The sequence below is a fragment of the Nerophis lumbriciformis genome, linkage group LG28 (genome assembly GCF_033978685.3).
Source record: "Nerophis lumbriciformis linkage group LG28, RoL_Nlum_v2.1, whole genome shotgun sequence".
Lineage (NCBI taxonomy): Eukaryota > Metazoa > Chordata > Actinopteri > Syngnathiformes > Syngnathidae > Nerophis > Nerophis lumbriciformis.
The window spans coordinates 35,783,896-35,804,886 of record NC_084575.2 but is presented as its reverse complement, the minus strand read 5'-3'; the positions used below and the strand labels follow the sequence as shown (position 1 = coordinate 35,804,886).

The 20,991-nt window shown below is 42.7% G+C and overlaps 1 protein-coding gene across 6 annotated transcripts in view; it reads right to left on the bottom strand.

The window, feature by feature from the left end:
* agap1 (ArfGAP with GTPase domain, ankyrin repeat and PH domain 1) overlaps positions 1–20,991 on the bottom strand; it is a 229,765-nt gene that overhangs the window by 60,759 nt on the left and 148,015 nt on the right. For all 6 annotated transcript variants that reach the window (XM_061924155.2, XM_061924154.2, XM_061924157.2 and 3 more), the window contains 2 exons: positions 7,971–8,139; positions 1,955–2,119 (listed from right to left, as the gene is read on the bottom strand). In XM_061924155.2, coding sequence (XP_061780139.1) covers positions 1,955–2,119; positions 7,971–8,139 — 334 coding nt within the window. The remainder of the gene's footprint in view (positions 1–1,954; positions 2,120–7,970; positions 8,140–20,991) is intronic.

Below are 20,991 nucleotides of genomic sequence, written 5' to 3'. Positions count from 1 at the left end.
AGGAAGATGCAGAATGCCAGACCCAAAAGCGCAGAAGAGTTGAAGGCCACTATCAGAGCAACCTGGGCTCTCATAACACCTGAGCAGTGCCAGAAACTCATCGACTCCATGCCACGCCGCATTAACGCAGTAATTGAGGCAAAAGGAGCTCCAACCAAGTATTGAGTATTGTACATGCTCATATTTTTCATTTTCATACTTTTCAGTTGGCCAACATTTCTAAAAATCCCTTTTTTGTATTAGCCTTAAGTAATATTCTAATTTTGTGACACACGGAATTTTGGATTTTCATTTGTTGCCACTTCAAATCATCAAAATTAAATGAAATAAACATTTGAATGCATCAGTCTGTGTGCAATGAATAAATATAATGTACAAGTTACACCTTTTGAATGCAATTACTGAAATAAATCAAGTTTTTCAAAATATTCTAATTTACTGGCTTTTACCTGTATATACATAGTTAAATGTTACCCACATACGAAAAACGAGCAGGCACCTGCAGCATATGCCACAACAGAAGAAAAAAAAAGAAAAAGAGATGGACACTTTTACGGAGCGGAGAAGGGACGCCTCGCCGGGGTCCGGGACCGAGGCCCCTTCCCCCGAGAGGGCCCCACCGCGGGAGCCGTAGCTGAGGCGATCCGCGAGAAGGGCCCGACGCACGTCCAGGGTCACCACCGCGCCAACCGCACCAACACCCCGCCTCGTCCGCCTTCGCCGCGGCCGGCGTCACGCGCAGCAGGTAAGCAGCTTACCTGCCCGCCACCCCCGTGGCCGGGGGCTCGTACGTAACAGGGGTCACTCCGCGCGCTCCGCCCGCGCAGCTTACCTGCCCGCCACCCCTGTTGCCGGGGGCGCGTAACAGGGGTCACTCCGCGCGCAGTGCGCTCACGAAAGGGGTGGGGCTCACCCTGGTTGATATAGACAGCAGGACGGTGGCCATGGAAGTCGGAACCCGCTAAGGAGTGTGTAACAACCCACCTGCCAAATCAACTAGCCCTGAAAATGGATGGCGCTGGAGCGTCGGGGCCCATACCCGGCCGTCGCCGGCAGCGAGACGCGCTTGGGGGTGCGAGACGCGCGGCTCCCATATGATTGCGCACTGGTGTGCGTCTGGGTCGTGACAGCGTGGCACGCGAATGTCTGTGCTGCATTGGATCAGTCTCCTTTCTTTAACAGGCAAAAGCTTTATAACCTCACTAATGCCTTGCATCGTCTATATTAGATATATAACAATGGGCGGGTGCGGTTCTGATCAAATGTTAGATCGGGTGGATGGCGGATGGTTGACGACTTTCTGATGCGGTTGCGGATGAAATAATTGCCTATCCGCGCATCTCTAGTGTACGACCACCACTTTTAGAGCTCAGACAGGTCTCAAAGGAAGAGTGTTAGAATAATTATGTATAAATTATCACACAACTCTTATGCTTAAGGGCCGTTGCTATAGTTATTATCAATTGTGCTGAAGTTGTATTTTTCTATCTATGCAAAGCTGGCAATTAAAAGATTGCAAGTCGTCTTGTATCAGTGTTGTGTCCAGACTGGGCCTGCTGTCTGCCAAGGGAACATGGAGTACCATGACACAGACAAAGCAGTATCAGTGTTGTGTCCAGACTCGGCCTGCTGACTGCCAAAGCCGAACATCGAGTACCGTGACACAGACAAAGCAGAGACAAGGCGATATCACGAGTGTCAGCACATTTGCATTTCTTGAATAGTCAGTTATGTAACCAGGGACCTCCCAAATTAATAGAGGAAGCACGTGGGCTGGACTTTAGAGTGTAGTTTGGATCTGTAACTAGAGTACAGCCCAAAAAATATCTCTCCTCATTGAGCAAACTGTAACTCTGTCTCTTCTTGTCTGTTTAATGGATGTCATCAGTGTTTGAACCTGACAAAGAGAGAGAGGGCTCCCACTTAAGGGGTCACGTCAAATTGCTGTGGTTACCCGTGCTGGCTCCTGAGTTGGTGATGACAGTGGCTTCGGTCCACTGGTCGGCGCTGGACACAGAGTAGGAGCGCTGATGCATGCCGTCAGTGCCACGGTTGTTGAAAGACACCAGGTTGACGCTGCTCGCCATTTGAGATACTGACGAGCTGCTGGACACAGAACCTGGGGATTGGAGACAACATTTTTCAAGATTCAAGATGCTGTTTATTGTCCATTCTTTAACATGTACGAGACACATAAGAACTGAAATGACATTTTGCGAACAGTCCCACTAAGAGCAGACATACATTACAGGGAGACAAGAACAGGACCGCCAACGGATCAGCCACTTACGGCGCTCCTTAAAAAAGGTGGCAAAAAGGTAATATTGGGGAAGAGTAAAGTAAATATCAGACAAAGGCTGGACACTCGGGAGGGGGTCCAGACTGAGTCCAAGGGAAAAAAACTAATTTGCCATAGCACACATAAACATGTTACATAGAACCACAACAACATAGCACACATAAACATGTTACATATAACCAGAGGTGGGTAGTAACGCGCTACATTTACTCCGTTACATCTACTTGAGTAACTTTTGGGATAAATTGTACTTCTAAGAGTAGTTTTAATGCAACATACTTTTACTTTTACTTAAGTATATTTATAGAGAAGGAACGCTACTTTTACTCCGCTACTTTTATCTACATTCAGCTCGCTACTCGCTACTAATTTTTATCGATCTGTTAATGCACGCTTTGTTTGTTTTGGTCTGTCAGACAGACCTTCATAGTGCCTGCCTTACTGGTGACGTTTCACTTCGTTCCACCAATCAGATGCAGTCACTGGTGACGTTGGACCAATCAAACAGAGCCAGGTGGTCACATGACCTGACTTAAACAAGTTGAAAAACTTATTGGGGTGTTACCATTTAGTGGTCAATTGTACGGAATATGTACTGTACTGTGCAATCTACTAATAAAAGTTTCAATCAATCAATCAAAAGTGTGAAGGAAAAAAGTATCTTTTTTATTTCAACCGTACATCCCGTCAAAAGCCTAAAGACTGACTGCACAGTTCCTGTCTTCACAATAAAAGTGCCACTCCATCGCGCCTGCGCTTTCAAAACAAGAGTCTCCGAAAGCCAGCGCAAACAAGCTAGCAAGCTACGGAGTTTGACGCCAATATATTTCTTGTAAAGTGTATACAAACGAATATGGAAGCTGGACAAATAAGATGCCAAAAACCCACCACTTTCATGTGGTAATTAGACAGAAAGGAGGAACTTTTCTTCTCCTCCATTTGAAAACGTGGACGTTATCATCACTACTGTCTGATTACAATCAATGCAAGTCATCAGAATCAGGTAATACACCAACTTATATTCTTGTCTTCATGAAAGAAAGGAATCTATATGTGTTAAACATGCATGTATATTCATTAAAACACCTTTAACATGTAAACAAAAACAGCAAAAATAAATACATATAAATTATATACTGTATATATCAATGTATATGTATGTATGTATATATATATACATATATATATATATATATATATATATATATATATGATATGAGTGTGTATGTTACTCATCAGTTACTCAGTACTTGAGTAGTTTTTTCCCAACATACTTTTTACTTTTACTCAAGTAAATATTTGGGTGACTACTCCTTACTTTTACTTGAGTAATAAATCTCTAAAGTAACAGTACTCTTACTTGAGTACAATTTCTGGCTACTCTACCCACCTCTGCATATAACCACAACAACATAGCACACACAAACATGTTACATAGAACCACAACAACTCTCAATTTAAAAATGAAATGGTTGTATGAAGGAATTACATAACACTTAACACTACATGTTTACTTTAATGTTTTTATTAAATCAGACCCCAGAGGGACTCAGATAAAATGGGAGTTCTGAACTTCTATGTTTTTTTTAAGGACTAGTAATAGATTTTAGACAGTTTTGGTGCTTTTTCTGGGAGAGAGAAAGAAAAAAAAAGAATGCTCAAAGAAACCTTTACATTATATTCTCCAATTTTAGTTCACATAATTACATGCTAAGTCCAAACAATAAAATATGCTGACAATAGACACACCTCATTTATATTATTGAAGGTACAACTAAAAACAATTCAGTAATCTTTCTTATTATTCAATAAAATATTGACACGTTTTTTTAAAAATATTATATTATTTGTTTATCTATTTATTACATTGTTAGTTTTATGTATAATATATTCTACATTCATCAAATACAATGTTTTTAACCCTTATAATTTACTCATGTATTTTCCTATAACTGAATAAGTCGTTAATCATTTTCTGTTCTTCTTAGAAAATGGTGACGTAGGAACATGCGAGACACAAGAGGTTAACAGACTATTGGTAATTGCTGAGAGTCAGGGAAGCAGTAGAATTGCTTTAACCAACTCCTATTTAAACATGTTATGTGTACACAAAATGTAAACCTGTTAAACTTTTGTTTGGAATTTTGCCTATTGTTCACACATGACGATAGATGTCATTTTTTCAGTGCATTCTAACTGGTAAATAAACATAAATACAAGTCAATGTGAGGTCCTCTATTCCCCCCATAAAACCCATCCAACAATAGTCCATTTACATTTTGTGACTTGAATAATAACCAAGTATTAGTGATATTATTAGTGATGCTTGTGTGCCAATGTTGACATGATCCACTGATCAGCTGCTTCCTCCTTTCATTACTTGCCAAACTTTATTCTAGAGCAGGGGTCACCAACGCCGTGCCCGCGGGCACCAGGTCGCCCATAAGGACCAGATCAGTCGCCCGCTGGCCTGTTCTAAAAATAGCTCGAATAGCAGCACTTACCAGTGAGCTGCCTCTATTTTTTTTAAATGTTATTTATTTACTAGCAAGCTGGTCTCGCTTTGCTCGACATTTTTAATTCTGGGAGAGACAAAACTCAAATAGAATTTGACAATCCAAGAAAATATTTGAAAGACTTGGTCTTCACTTGTTTAAATAAATTCATTTATTTTTTTTACTTTGCTTCTTATAACTTTCAGAAAGACAATTTTAGAGAAAAAATACAACCTTAAAAATGATTTTAGGATTTTTAAACACATTTACCTTTTATATTCCTTCCTCTTCTTTCCTGACAATTTAAATCAATGTTCAAGTAAATATATTTTTGTTTACTGTAAAGAATAATAAATACATTTTAATTAAATTCTTCATTTTAGCTTCTGTTTTTTCGACGAAGAATATTTGTGAAATATTTCTTCAAACTTATTATGATTAAAATTCAAAAAAATTATTCGGGCAAATCTAGAAAATCTGTAAAATCAAATTTAAATCTTATTTCAAAGTCTTTTGAATTTCTTTTAAAAATTTTATTCTGGAAAATCTAGAAGAAATAATGATATGTCTTTGTTAGAAATATAGCTTGGTCCAATTTGTTATATATTCTAACAAAGTGCAGATTGGATTTTAACCTATTTAAAACATGTCATCAAAATTCAAAAATTAATCTTAATCAGGAAAAATTACTAATGATGTTCCATAAATTCTTTTTTTAAATTTTTCAAAAAGATTCGAATTAGCTAGTTTTTCTCTTCCTTTTTTCGGTTGAATTTTGAATTTTAAAGCGTCGAAATTGAAGATAAACTATGTTTCAAAATTTAATTTTCATTTTTTTTTTCGTATTTTCTCCTCTTTTAAACCGTTCAATTAAGTGTTTTTTCACCATTTATTCTCTACATAAAACCTTCCATATAAGGGAAAAAAATGTACGACGGAATGACAGACAGAAATACCATTTTTTTTTATATATATAGATTTATTTATTTAGCTATTCTTGTTTAAAACACACTTACATGTAACTTACAAATGGCAATATATTTATTGATGTAAGTGTGTATCAAACTGGTAGCCCTTCGCATTAATCAGTACCCAAGAAGTAGCTCTTGGTTTCAAAAAGGTTGGTGACCCCTGTACTAAATCAAAGACGACACAAAAATACATTTGGTTCCATCTTCCTTTTTCCCCACAAGGATTATGAGTCATTCTTCATCCAAATGGGAATATATGAACTAGCAGTCGGTATCCTAATGGCAGCAGACATTGTACAGTAAGTGATGTTTTATTAAGTTTGTTGGCTCTCATGAAGTCTGCAGCGAGTAATAATCAGTGATGTTAATAAAAAGCAAACTTTGTGATGCGTTTTTGAAATGAATGCGCCACATATGCTTAAAATGAGAAAAATGTGTAAATATTAAATATTTACCGTATTTTCCGCACTATTAGCCGCACCTAAAAACCACAAATTTACTCAAAAGCTGACAGTGCGGCTTATAACCCGGTGCGCTTTATATATGGATTAATATTAAGATTCATTTTCATAAAGTTTCGGTCTCGCAACTACGGTAAACAGCCGCCATCTTTTTTCCCCGTAGAAGAGGAAGTGCTTCTTCTTCTACGCAAGCAACCGCCAAGGTAAGCACCCGCCCCCATAGAACAGGAAGCGCTTCTTCTTATACTGTAAGCAACCACCCGCCCGCGTAGAAGAAGAAGAAGCGCGCGGATATTACGTTTCATTTCCTTTGTGTGTTTACATCTGTAAAGACCACAAAATGGCTCCTACTAAGCGACAGGTTTCCGGTTCATGAAAAGACGCAATCTCTCCATCCGCACACGGACTACTATTTCACAGCAACTGCCTAAAGACTTTCAAGAAAAGCTGGCTACTTTCCGTGCATATTGTAAAAACAAGATAGCTGAAAAAAAGATCCGGCCAGAGAACATTATCAACATGGACGAGGTTCCACTGACTTTTGATATTCCTGTGAACCGCACTGTGGATACAACGGGAGCACGTACGGTGAATATTCGCACCACAGGGAATGAGAAGTCATCCTTCACTGTGGTTCTAGCTTGCCATGCTAATGGCCAGAAACTTCCACCCATGGTGATATTCAAAAGGAAGACCTTGCCAAAAGAGACCTTTCCAGCCGGCGTCATCATGAAAGCTAACTCGAAGGGATGGATGGATGAAGAAAAGATGAGCGAGTGGTTAAGGTAAGTTTACGCGAAGAGGCCGGGTGGCTTTTTTCACGCAGCTCCGTCCATGTTGATATACGACTCCATGCGCGCCCACATCACGCTGGTTTTTAATATATTATTAAAGTTTGACTGACCTATCTGACTGTTTTTTTGACATTCCTTTAGCGCAGTTAGATGCGGCTTACAACACGGGGCGGCTTATAGGTGGACAAAGTTTTGAAATATGCCGTTCATTGAAGGCGCGGCTTATAACCCAGGGCGCCTTATGGTGCGGAAAATACGGTAAATGTGCCTGTAACTACATGACAAATATATTTACATCATGTATATAAAAGATTGTTTTCAAAGGGTTTTATAGGCAGAATAGAACGGCTCCCATAGGCTCCATTGTAAGCTGACTTTTGATCACATTTATTTACTATTTAGAATGTATTAAAAAATAAAACAAAATCAGTCGTCATGTTTTTAATGATTGTGAACGATAGGCAACATTCCAAAAAAAGCAGTTGAAAATGACCAAAATGATAACTTTGAGCATAACCAGAGCACCAAAGAGCTAGTGAGGACTTAGACCCAGTGGAAAAGCAGACTGGTGCTAATAGGTGGTGTTGTCCAACAGTCAAGTAACTGTTCCCTCCCCTTCCTGCCCCCAAGCCCCCGGCTGCAGCTCATTTCTTGGTGCTGGCAGAGTGAATTTGGTCTCTGATTGCATTAATATTCACGACATTAATTAGTACAGGAGCACGGCTCAATGAATATTCATGCTATTAGCTCGGCCTCCTAAATGTGTGCGTGCATGTGTAATAAATGGACATGCGTCCCTCTTGTTAAGAAGCCTTCGCAGGCTTTTAATCAACTCTATCAGCAGTAATAAATCAAATCAAGGGGAAAAAAAAACAACCACAAAGTTCCTTTTTCCATAATGGTATTTATCTTACCGAGCCACGATGGTGTGATCTAGATATCAAGCTCACCTGGAGTCTGTCCCAGTTGCAGGATGCTCATGTCCTTTGTCAAACCGTTGCTTTTTGGGCTGGGCATAACTGCACAGGTAGACACGGCCCGTGGGGGTCGTTTCCCCGGCACCTTGACCGTGGTCCTGAGAAGGTCGATCTCTTTACCGTGGACATTCTGCATGTAGTCCTGGGGAGAATGAGGGGGGGAAATAACATTATGTTAGGGGTGTAACGGTACGTGTATTTGTATTCAACCGTTTCGCGACGGGGGTTCCGGTTCGGTTGTGTACCGAAGGAGTTTCCACATGGACATTAAGTAGCGTAACGCACGTTGTGTGAACAATGCACACCGAGGCACAACACACGGCATGCTAGCAGCTAACGGGCTAGGATAGACTGACCATACGTCCTCTTTTCACCGGACATGTCCTCTTTTGCGGAGTTTCTTAAATGCCTCAAATGTCCGGCATTTTGAGTTAGGGTTGCGTGTATTTTCAATGTACGTTCAGGGTTAAGAAGGGGTTAAAAACAAAACAAACAGCAGCATTGGTGAGGGAGGGGCAGAGACAGAGAGAGAGAGAGAGAGTTATGATAAACGAGCAATCTGCTTTTTATCCATAGATTTATCACATTTAATTTTTTATTATCTATAGCAGGGCTGTCAAAAGTGTGCCCCGGAGGCCATTTGCGGCCCACAGCTAATGTTTTAAAGGCCCACGGCACATTCTAAAAATACTATTAAAATAAACAAAAACATAAGAAAAGTGAAATAAAAAAGGTTAAATGTAATTTAGAAAAAGTTGCAATGTTGACTAATAAAACAAAGCTGTTTTTTTTCTTTCAAACTGTCATTGCTCAAAACATAATATTGAATCAAAATCAATGTTATTATGAATTATTGACCTATCCAAGGTTCCCATTACTTCACATCAAATATTACATTAAGAAAAAGATTTTTGGTGGAAGATTTAGCAAATTTGGTAAATAAATAACCCAAACATTTATATTTTATTGTTTTCTTACTGTACTGAAAATAAACCGAACCGTGACCTCTAATCCGAGGTACGTACTGAACCGAATTTCTTGTGTACCGTTACACCCCTACATTATGTGTCTACACAATCCCGCTGACCCTTCCCTCCAGTGGAACACAGCATACGCGCTTGTCGACTGAACTAAAATCGAAAGCAAAACTAACCATTACTTGCACATTTACGTTTGCCAGAATGGACAAAACCACTCATTTTGAAGCTATGGCATTTTGTTGACATCATTTATCTCCATTTGTGCATAGCTTTATTTTGGTTCTTCACATGATATATTTTTGATATTCTCTAACAGAGCATTTAACTTTTTTTTTAAATGAGTGCATTTTGTCAGTTGCTGCGAAAAAATTCAGGTTTATATGGTCATGCTTTGTTTTCAAACTTTACACTAAACAGTGTAAAATCTATTTGTGCATATTTAATGCTGTGTAACTACAGGTAAAAGCCAGTAAATTAGAGTATTTTGAAAAACTTGATTTATTTCAGTAATTGCATTCAAAAGGTGTAACTTGTACATTATATTTATTCATTGCACACAGACTGATGCATTCAAATGTTTATTTCATTTAATTTTGATGATTTGAAGTGGCAACAAATGAAAATCCAAAATTCCGTGTGTCACAAAATTAGAATATTACTTAAGGCTAATACAAAAAAGGGATTTTTAGAAATGTTGGCCAACTGAAAAGTATGAAAATGAAAAATATGAGCATGTACAATACTCAATACTTGGTTGGAGCTCCTTTTGCCTCAATTACTGCGTTAATGCGGCGTGGCATGGAGTGGATGAGTTTCTGGCACTGCTCAGGTGTTATGAGAGCCCAGGTTGCTCTGATAGTGGCCTTCAACTCTTCTGCGTTTTTGGGTCTGGCATTCTGCATCTTCCTTTTCACAGATTTTCTATGGGGCTAAGGTCAGGGGAGTTGGCGGGCCAATTTAGAACAGAAATACCATGGTCCGTAAACCAGGCACGGGTAGATTTTGCGCTGTGTGCAGGCGCCAAGTCCTGTTGGAACTTGAAATCTCCATCTCCATAGAGCAGGTCAGCAGCAGAAGCATGAAGTGCTCTAAAACTTGCTGGTAGACGGCTGCGTTGACCCTGGATCTCAGGAAACAGAGTGGACCGACACCAGCAGATGACATGGCACCCCAAACCATCACTGATGGTGGAAACTTTACACTAGACTTCAGGCAACGTGGATCCTGTGCCTCTCCTGTCTTCCTCCAGACTCTGGGACCTCGATTTCCAAAGGAAATGCAAAATTTGCATGGTGGGGTGATGGTTTGGGGTGCCATGTCATCTGCTGGTGTCGGTCCACTCTGTTTCCTGAGATCCAGGGTCAACGCAGCCGTCTACCAGCAAGTTTTAGAGCACTTCATGCTTCCTGCTGCTGACCTGCTCTATGGAGATGGAGATTTCAAGTTCCAACAGGACTTGGCGCCTGCACACAGCGCAAAATCTACCCGTGCCTGGTTTACGGACCATGGTATTTCTGTTGTAAATTGGCCCGCCAACTCCCCTGACCTTAGCCCCATAGAAAATCTGTGGGGTATTGTGAAAAGGAAGATGCAGAATGCCAGACCCAAAAACGCAGAAGAGTTGAAGGCCACTATCAGAGCAACCTGGGCTCTCATAACACCTGAGCAGTGCCAGAAACTCATCGACTCCATGCCACGCCGCATTAACGCAGTAATTGAGGCAAAAGGAGCTCCAACCAAGTATTGAGTATTGTACATGCTCATATTTTTCATTTTCATACTTTTCAGTTGGCCAACATTTCTAAAAATCCCTTTTTTGTATTAGCCTTAAGTAATATTCTAATTTTGTGACACACGGAATTTTGGATTTTCATTTGTTGCCACTTCAAATCATCAAAATTAAATGAAATAAACATTTGAATGCATCAGTCTGTGTGCAATGAATAAATATAATGTACAAGTTACACCTTTTGAATGCAATTACTGAAATAAATCAAGTTTTTCAAAATATTCTAATTTACTGGCTTTTACCTGTAGATACTAGTTATGTGGCGGTTGGTTTTTCACACTGCTTATAAATAATGTTGACAATAATACAACCCATAAGAGACTGCTCCTTCTTTTATATCCACAAAAGTGTCCGACCCGTGAGAGTAGAAGAGTTGCGGAGCCAAGTTGGCCACAATGTAAAGTACACAGTGTTTAAAGTTAAAATACCAATGACTGTAGACGCCAATAAAAGGCTGATTTGTCCACAAGATCATTTTGCACTGCAAAGAAAGTCACAGTTGAAGAAGTTGACAATGCTACAACATGTTGACAGATATGGAAGCATCTTTCATAGAAATGGCCCTTTTGGAGTCAACCACGTATGTTAGCATTGACTTAAGTCACAGGCGTCAAACTCAAGGCCCGGGGGCCACATCCGGCCCGTCACAACAGTTCATATGGCCTGCAAACGCCTAGGAAAATATGCATCAATCTTTTCGTACTAAATGTATTCTTGTTCTTTCCATTTTGACAAAAAATATATATGCACTGCATGAGATTGTATACCTTTTAAATGTTAGTATTATGCAATATTGCAACAAATAATATTTTACCGTGGTTTTCACACATTTGTATTTGTGAAAATACAAATAAATACTTCAATATATGCAAGTTATCCATCAAATTGTACACTGTAAAAAGGACAATAGATTTTACGGTAACATTTACAATGGTTTTTTTGCAGCATATTAAATTGAAAACTGTAAATTGAAAAAAACTCCGTTTTTACTATAAAAATGTTTTGCCTTTTTTTTTTTTTTTTTTTACTGTAAAATCTACGGTTGTTACTGTAAATGGAAAAATAGTACCACAGTTATTTTACAATAAAAAAAAAAAAAACTGGCAGCTCAGTTGACAGAATAAAAAAATAAATAAATCCAGTGGTACTGTTTTTCTATCTACAGTAATATGTTGTAAAAACGACCTTACATTTTACAGTAAGATTCAGGCAACTAAGCTGCAAGTATTTCACCGTAAATAATCTTTTTTCATCTACTGTAATATGTTTAAAAAAATCTGTAGATTTTCCTTAAAAAAATGGTGACCAAAAAATAATAATAAAATAAAATAAAGTACCGGCCAAAAATGCATAACAAAGAAGGAAAAAAAACATAAGTCGCACTGGAGTATAAGTCGCATTCAGCAGCAGCCTCAGTGATGTAACCAGGGACCTCCCAAATAAATAGAGGAAGCACGTGGGCTGGACTTTAGAGCGTAGTTTGGATCTGTAACTAAGAGTACAGCCCAATAACGTCTCTCCTCATTGAGCAAAATGTAACTCTGTCTCTACATGATTCCTTGCTTCTTGTCTGTTTAATAGATGTCATCAGTGTTTGAACCTGACATCAATGAAAACGTGTTTGGACACCCCTGACTTAAGTGCACACTTTATTGAATAACAACAAGTTTGTCCACTGAGCTTCTACTACAAACCCTGTTTCCATATGAGTTGGGAAATTGTGTTAGATGTAAATATAAACGGAATACAATGATTTGCAAATCCTTTTCAAGCCATATTCAGTTGAATATGCTACAAAGACAACATATTTGATGTTCAAACTCATAAACTTTTTTTTTTGTTGCAAATAATCATTAACTTTAGAATTTGATGGCAGCAACACGTGACAAAGAAGTTGGGAAAGGTGGCAATAAATACTGATAAAGTTGAGGAATGCTCATCAAACACTTATTTGGAACATCCCACAGGTGAACAGGCTAATTGGGAACAGGTGGGTGCCATGATTGGGTATAAAAACAGCTTCCCAAAAAATGCTCAGTCTTTCACAAGAAAGGATGGGGCGAGGTACACCCCTTTGTCCACAACTGCATGAGCAAATAGTCAAACAGTTTAAGAACAACGTTTCTCAAAGTGCAATTGCAAGACATTTAGGGATTTCAACATCTACGCTCCATAATATCATCAAAAGGTTCAGAGAATGTGGAGAAATCACTCCACGTAAGCGGCATGGCCGGAAACCAACATTGAATGACCGTGACCTTCCATCCCTCAGACGGCACTGTATCAAAAACTGACATCAATCTCTAAAGGATATCACCACATGGGCTCAGGAACACTTCAGAAAACCACTGTCACTAAATACAGTTGGTCGCTACATCTGTAAGTGCAAGTTAAAGCTCTACTATGCAAAGCGAAAGCCATTTATCAACAACACCCAGAAACGCCGCCGGCTTCTCTGGGCCCGAGATCATCTAAGATGGACTCATGCAAAGTGGAAAAGTGTTCTGTGGTCTGACGAGTCCACATTTCAAATTGTTTTTGGAAATATTCCACATTGTGTCATCCGGACCAAAAAAGAAGCGAACCATCCAGACTGTTATCGACGCAAAGTTGAAAAGGCAGCATGTGTGATGGTATGGGGGTGCATTAGTGCCCAAGGTATGGGTAACTTACACATCTGTGAAGGCACCATTAATGCTGAAAGGTACATACAGGTTTTGGAACAACATATGCTGCCATCTAAGCGCCGTCTTTTTCATGGACACCCCTGCTTATTTCAGCAAGACAATGCCAAGCCACGTGTTACAACAGCGTGGCTTCGTAAAAAAAAGAGTGCGGGTACTTTCCTGGCCCGCCTGCAGTCCAGACCTGTCTCCCATCAAAAATGTGTGGCGCATTATGAAGCGTAAAATACGACAGCGGAGACCCCGGACTGTTGAACGACTGAAGCTCTACATAAAACAAGAATGGGAAAGAATTCCACTTTCAAAGCTTCAACAATTAGTTTCCTCAGTTCCCAAACGTTTACTGAGTGTTGTTAAAAGGAAAGGCCATGTAACACAGTGGTGAACATGCCCTTTCCCAACTACTTTGGCACGTGTTGCAGCCATGAAATTCTAAGTTAATTATTATTTGCAAAAAAAAATAAAGTTTATGAGTTTGAACATCAAATATGTTGTCTTTGTAGTGCATTCAATTGAAAAGGATTTGCAAATCATTGTATTCCGTTTATATTTACATCTAACACAATTTCCCAACTCATATGGAAACAGGGTTTGTAAATATTCCACATTGAAAGACAATTCTCTTCCACCAAGAAGGTGCTGCAATGATCCAGGAGGAGCATTGCATTGTGGGAGTTTGCTGAAAAAACAAAGCCACAACCTGCTGTCTGCTTGTCAACGCTCGCCCAACATGTGGATGCTGGCCCTTTTTTTCTTCTGCTTTTATGTTTGTAAAATGCTACAGTAGGTGGTTGTAAAATGCTACAGTAGGTGATAAACGTTGAAAAACCTGTCATGAGTCATATAGTGAAGATTAGTTGAAGCACTTGTCCATGCTCATGTGATGAAAGGCTGTGGCAGATGTAAAAGTCTAATCCTCACAGCACACACACGCTCTTTCATGCTCAGGCTGACAAAAGAGCAATTCAAAGCCAAGTGCTCTAGATTGCGTCTTAACAAGCCACCAGAGAGCCATGGAGCCAGCAGCACACTGGGTAAACCCTCCGCACACGCACAGACACATTCCTCCAACAGATTGACCGAGGTAATTGAGTCTCCATTTGCATGGCGGTGCTTTCATCATGGGCCCAGTTGTCCTGTCGCTGCGTGGCGTCCAGGACGTACGTGTGTGGGACAGCAGGTGGGCAAAGTACAAGCGTGTACACATTGTTTGTGAGAACACCAAGAAGCGCTGACATATTGACACTGTCTACAAGGATAAGCCCTTAAAGGAATAATGATTTAGGCTAAGCCCCGTTTCAGCTACACGAAACCAGCGTTTAAGGTTCCCCCCTCGGACACATTTTTAAACAGGTAAGTACGCCGTGTATTTCTTGAATCTCCAGCTCTTAGCTTCGAATGGACTCATTGATCCTTTACAAACTGAGTTCGATGAGGAAGTGACGCCAGAAAGACAGCGCCCCACAGGAAGTGACGCCAGAAAGACAGCGCCCCACAGGAAGTGACGCCAGAAAGACAGCGCCCCACAGGAAGTGACGCCAGAAAGACAGCGCCCCACAGGAAGTGACGCCAGAAAGACAGCGCCCCACAGGAAGTGACGCCAGAAAGACAGCGCCCCACAGGAAGTGACGCCAGAAAGACAGCGCCCCACAGGAAGTGACGCCAGAAAGACAGCGCCCCACAGGAAGTGACGCCAGAAAGACAGCGCCCCACAGGAAGTGACGCCAGAAAGACAGCGCCCCACAGGAAGTGACGCCAGAAAGACAGCGCCCCACAGGAAGTGACGCCAGAAAGACAGCGCCCCACAGGAAGTGACGCCAGAAAGACAGCGCCCCACAGGAAGTGACGCCAGAAAGACAGCGCCCCACAGGAAGTGACGCCAGAAAGACAGCGCCCCACAGGAAGTGACGCCAGAAAGACAGCACCACACAGGAAGTGATGTCAGAAAGACAGCGCCCCACAGGAAGTGACGCCAGAAAGACAGCGCCCCACAGGAAGTGACGCCAGAAAGACAGCGCCCCACAGGAAGTGACGCCAGAAAGACAGCGCCCCACAGGAAGTGACGCCAGAAAGACAGCGCCCCACAGGAAGTGACGCCAGAAAGACAGCGCCCCACAGGAAGTGACGCCAGAAAGACAGCGCCCCACAGGAAGTGATGTCAGAAAGACAGCACCACACAGGAAGTGATGTCAGAAAGACAGCACCACACAGGAAGTGATGTCAGAAAGACAGCGCCCCACAGGAAGTGACGCCAGAAAGACAGCGCCCCACAGGAAGTGACGCCAGAAAGACAGCGCCCCACAGGAAGTGACGCCAGAAAGACAGCGCCCCACAGGAAGTGACGCCAGAAAGACAGCGCCCCACAGGAAGTGACGCCAGAAAGACAGCGCCCCACAGGAAGTGACGCCAGAAAGACAGCGCCCCACAGGAAGTGACGCCAGAAAGACAGCGCCCCACAGGAAGTGACGCCAGAAAGACAGCACCACACAGGAAGTGATGTCAGAAAGACAGCGCCCCACAGGAAGTGACGCCAGAAAGACAGCGCCCCACAGGAAGTGACGCCAGAAAGACAGCGCCCCACAGGAAGTGACGCCAGAAAGACAGCGCCCCACAGGAAGTGACGCCAGAAAGACAGCGCCCCACAGGAAGTGACGCCAGAAAGACAGCGCCCCACAGGAAGTGATGTCAGAAAGACAGCACCACACAGGAAGTGATGTCAGAAAGACAGCGCCCCACAGGAAGTGACGCCAGAAAGACAGAGCCCCACAGGAAGTGACGCCAGAAAGACAGCGCCCCACAGGAAGTGACGCCAGAAAAACAGCGCCCCACAGGAAGTGACGCCAGAAAGACAGCGCCCCACAGGAAGTGACGCCAGAAAGACAGCGCCCCACAGGAAGTGACGCCAGAAAGACAGCGCCCCACAGGAAGTGACACCAGAGAGAACGCGCCCCACACAGGAAGTGACGTCAGAAAGAAGGCGCCACAGCCAGCTTCATAATAAAGCTGTTTCATAACTCCGAGCTAACCACTGGAAATATGAAGGTGAGTCAACCAGACATGCCCGTGTTTCTCTTCCGTCTTAACACCCCTGTTAAGAAGAAGAAGAAGTCCAGAACGTTCTCTGTCATATTTTTCTCGGAATAAAAATATATCAAGCATTCACAATGGAGGCCGTTTTTCACGCTGTTAGAAGCTCATTACGTTTAGTTTTTGGATCATTTAAATAACACCTCTTTTTTAAACAATTCTAACATGCCACAGGCTGCTGCGGGTATATAGCTACGGCCTGGCGCCAGATTTACACCTTCTCCCCCAGATTTTCATTTTGTGGAAATCACACATGTATACCTTAAGGGAAAGCCATTGCAGCTATTTGGGATACAACACTTCAGGGATCAGGGGTTTGGGAGTAGTAAATGTAAATGGAACCACAGTTATTTTACAATTAAAAAAAAACTGACAGCTCGGGGTGGTGGTTCCTCTCTTTAAGAATGGGAACCGGAGGGTGTGTTCCAACTATCGTGGGATCACACTCCTCAGTCTTCCCGGTAAGGTCTATTCAGGTGTACTGGAGAGGAGGCTACGCCGGATAGTCGAACCTCGGATTCAGGAGGAACAGTGTGGTTTTCGTCCTGGTCGTGGAACTGTGGACCAGCTCTATACTCTCGGCAGGGTCCTTGAGGGTGCATGGGAGTTTGCCCAACCAGTCTACATGTGCTTTGTGGACTTGGAGAAGGCATTCGACCGTGTACCCCGGGAAGTCCTGTGGGGAGTGCTCAGAGAGTATGGGGTAACGGACTGTCTTATTGTGGCGGTTCGCTCCCTGTATAATCAGTGCCAGAGCTTGGTCCGCATTGCCGGCAGTAAGTCGGACACGTTTCCAGTGAGGGTTGGACTCCGCCAAGGCTGCCCTTTGTCACCCATTCTGTTCATAACATTTATGGACAGAATTTCTAGATGCAGTCAAGGCGTTGAGGGGATCTGGTTTGGTGGCTGCAGGATTAGGTCTCTGCTATTTGCAGATGATGTGGTCCTGATGGCTTCCTCTGGCCAAGATCTTCAGCTCTCGCTGGATCGGTTCGCAGCCGAGTGTGAAGCGACTGAGATGGGAATCAGCACCTCCAAGTCCGAGTCCATGGTTCTCTCCCGGAAAAGGGTGGAGTGCCATCTCCGGGTTGGGGAGGAGATCTTGCCCCAAGTGGAGGAGTTCAAGTACCTCGGAGTCTTGTTCACGAGTGGGGGAAGAGTGGATCGTGAGATCGACAGGCGGATCGGTGCGGCATCTTCAGTAATGCGGACGCTGTATCGATCCGTTGTGGTGAAGAAGGAGCTGAGCCGGAAGGCAAAGCTCTCAATTTACCGGTCGATCTACGTTCCCATCCTCACCTATGGTCATGAGCTTTGGGTTATGACCGAAAGGACAAGATCACGGGTACAAGCGGCCCAAATGAGTTTCCTCCGCCGAGTGGCGGGGCTCTCCCTTAGAGATAGGGTGAGAAGCTCTGTCATTCGGGAGGAGCTCAAAGTAAAGCCGCTGCTCCTCCACATGGAGAGGAGCCAGATGAGGTGGTTCGGGCATCTGGTCAGGATGCCACCCGAACGCCTCCCTAGGAAGGTGTTTCAGGCACGTCCGACCGGTAGGAGGCCACGGGGAAGACCCAGGACACGTTGGGAAGACTATCTCTCCCGGCTGGCCTGGGAACGCCTCGGGATCCCCCGGGAGGAGCTGGACGAAGTGGCTGGGGAGAGGGAAGTCTGGGCTTCCCTGCTTAAGCTGCTGCCCCCGCGACCCGACCTCGGATAAGCGGAAGAAGATGGATGGATGGATGGATGGCAGCTCAGTTGCCAGAATTAATTAATTAATATGTTGTAAAAACTACCTTAAATTTTACAGTAAGATTCTGGCAACTGAGCTGCCAGGGGGGGGGTGTAGGGGGTCTTAGACGATCATTGTGTGTGTGTGGACAAGGATAAGGTCAGGTGGAGTTTACCCTGGATAACCTTAGCCGGCTTAGTGCAGAAGAGGCCTTAAAAACATGAATCCAAACTTATCTGGCTTATTCTGGCAAGACTGATGATGACGTAGAAGAGAAAGTGATTTGGCAAGAAACAAAAATCACATTTGAATCCTGTATACATTTTCCCATCACAGTTGTTGACTTTACAGTCCTGCACCAGCTTCCCCAACCAGGTCCCACAAGCAGATACCAGCTACTCCTCAATCAGTATCGCACCAACGAGTGAGGACGTTGACTTCTTGTTGCTGTATCTTGCTCTTTTCTCTTCCTGTACATCCCAGCTTCAGATTCTACAATTACAACTTTGCTATTTCCTGAACGCGATGCTTATCTGGTCTATAAAGCACTACACGAATGGTGCAATGAAGAAGGCACTCTCACTACCGCATTTTTCGGAGTATAAGTCGCACCGGCCGAAAATGCATAATAAAGAAGGAAAAAAAACATATATAAGTCGCACTGGAGTATAAGTTGCATTTTTTGGGGAAATTTATTTGATAAAAGCCAACACCAAGAATAGACATTTGAAAGGCAATTTAAAATAAATGAAGAATAGTGAACAACAGGCTGAATAAGTGTACGTTATATGAGGCATAAATAACCAACTGGTATGTTAACGTAACATATTATGGTAAGAGTCATTCAAATAACTATAACATATAGAACATGCTATACAATCTGTCACTCCTAATCGCTAAATCCCATGAAATCTTATACGTCTAGTCTCTTACGTGAATGAGATCAATAATATTATTTGATATTTTACGCTAATGTGTTAATCATTTTACACATAAGTCGCTCCTGAGTATAAGTCCCACCCCCGGCCAAACTATGAAAAAAACTGCGACTTATAGTCCGAAAAATACAGTATCTGTTGCTGTAATTCAGAGCAACAACCAGATTCTTCTCTCCAAACACCACCCACCCCAGTGAGGGACTGTTGCTATTCTCTATCGCTGTTCAAGATTCAAGATTCAAGATGATTTGTTGTCAATTCTTAACATGCACAAGACACATAAGTACTGAAAAGTATATTTTCGGCACAGTTCCACTAAGAGCAGACATACGTTACAGGGAGACAAGACGAGACCGCAGACGGAACAGCCATTTTTACGGCGCTCCTTAAAAAAAAGGTGAGAAAAAAGTGATATTGGGAAAGGGGGGAAGAGTAAAAAAATATCAGTCAAAGGCTGGATCCACAAGAGGGGGTCCAGACTGAGTCCAAGGGAAAAAACCTCATTTGCAATGCAAACATAAACACGTTACATTTAGTCACAACAAACTCGCAACAGAGGGAGGGGGAGTTGGAGCAAACAAGCGGTGGTGAAGGCGTTGGTTGAGGAAGGGGCGGGTGCGTGCATTTATGCCCAATTAACTTGGGTGTGATGTTGAAATGTTTTTGTGGACTGTTCGACACCAGGTGTTTGTTGAGAAAAAGGGAGGTCAAAAGCGTCCATCGTTGAAGTGTCCTCGTGGGTGTTTTTCAGAACAGTCTGTTCCTGATAGCGTCAAGGTCATTCGAGGGAGTCAAATCGTAGATTATGATGTTGTTTTCTTCGAGCAGTCAAAAAACAATGACTTGCCTGCCCTATTTGTCCATGCTGGTTTCTCTCAAATTCAATTAAATTCTCCTTCTCAGCAAACTTCTCCAAGATGTGATCCATCTTGCGATTCAGATCAGAAATCGCCGCAGTCTGTGTTCCCACAGCCCTGCCCCATCCTTCCATTGCGACGAACAGCCGTTGGGCTCCTTGAGTGGCTGCCATCGTCTTCCGAATTTGATGATACACCAGAGCAATGCCCAGCCCAATCAGATCACGGTTCCAAATAGGTAGATGTCTTCCACGTCATCGATGGAAAGGACTGAGAGGCACATGGTTCTCAATGTATCCCGGGAGTCTCTCACGTACCCCGCAGCAATGGTTCCATCAGAGCAGCCAGGCTTCCCCGAACCTCTTTTCCTTGTCCAAAAGACTTTGTCAATTGCGTCGAGAGTCCAGCTGATCATATCCATGTTTGATGTTTAGATTTGAGGACAGCGCAAAGAAAGCGTTACAAAAAAAGTTCAGACAAGACAAAACGAAGAGCAAGCAAGGAAGGAGGGAGCGGAGAAAAATGCGACCGCCCTCACCAGAGGCAAGACAGTTTTCGGTCCGTCTTATTTGTTTTCCCTTTTTAAAGCAGGCACTGGAACTTTACGAATAGAAACTTGAACAGGAGGATGGTACCAGACACATGTAGTACAAAAAAGGCATAGAGTCCATCCGTACTGCATGATTAAGCTGTGGAACAGTGCAGGTATAATAATAAAAAAAAAGTTTCAAATAGTGATATAAGCGAGAAGTGAAGATGAAGGCCTCTTTAATGTCAACATAACACCAACACTCCTTTGCCACCTTGGCTGCTGCTGAGTGACCTAAAAGTACGACAACATTTGGTTCACACTTTCCCTGCCAACAAGGCGGCGTCATCGCCAACTACCTAATTAGCGGCATTAATGTGATTTCTTTGCACATAGTTGGG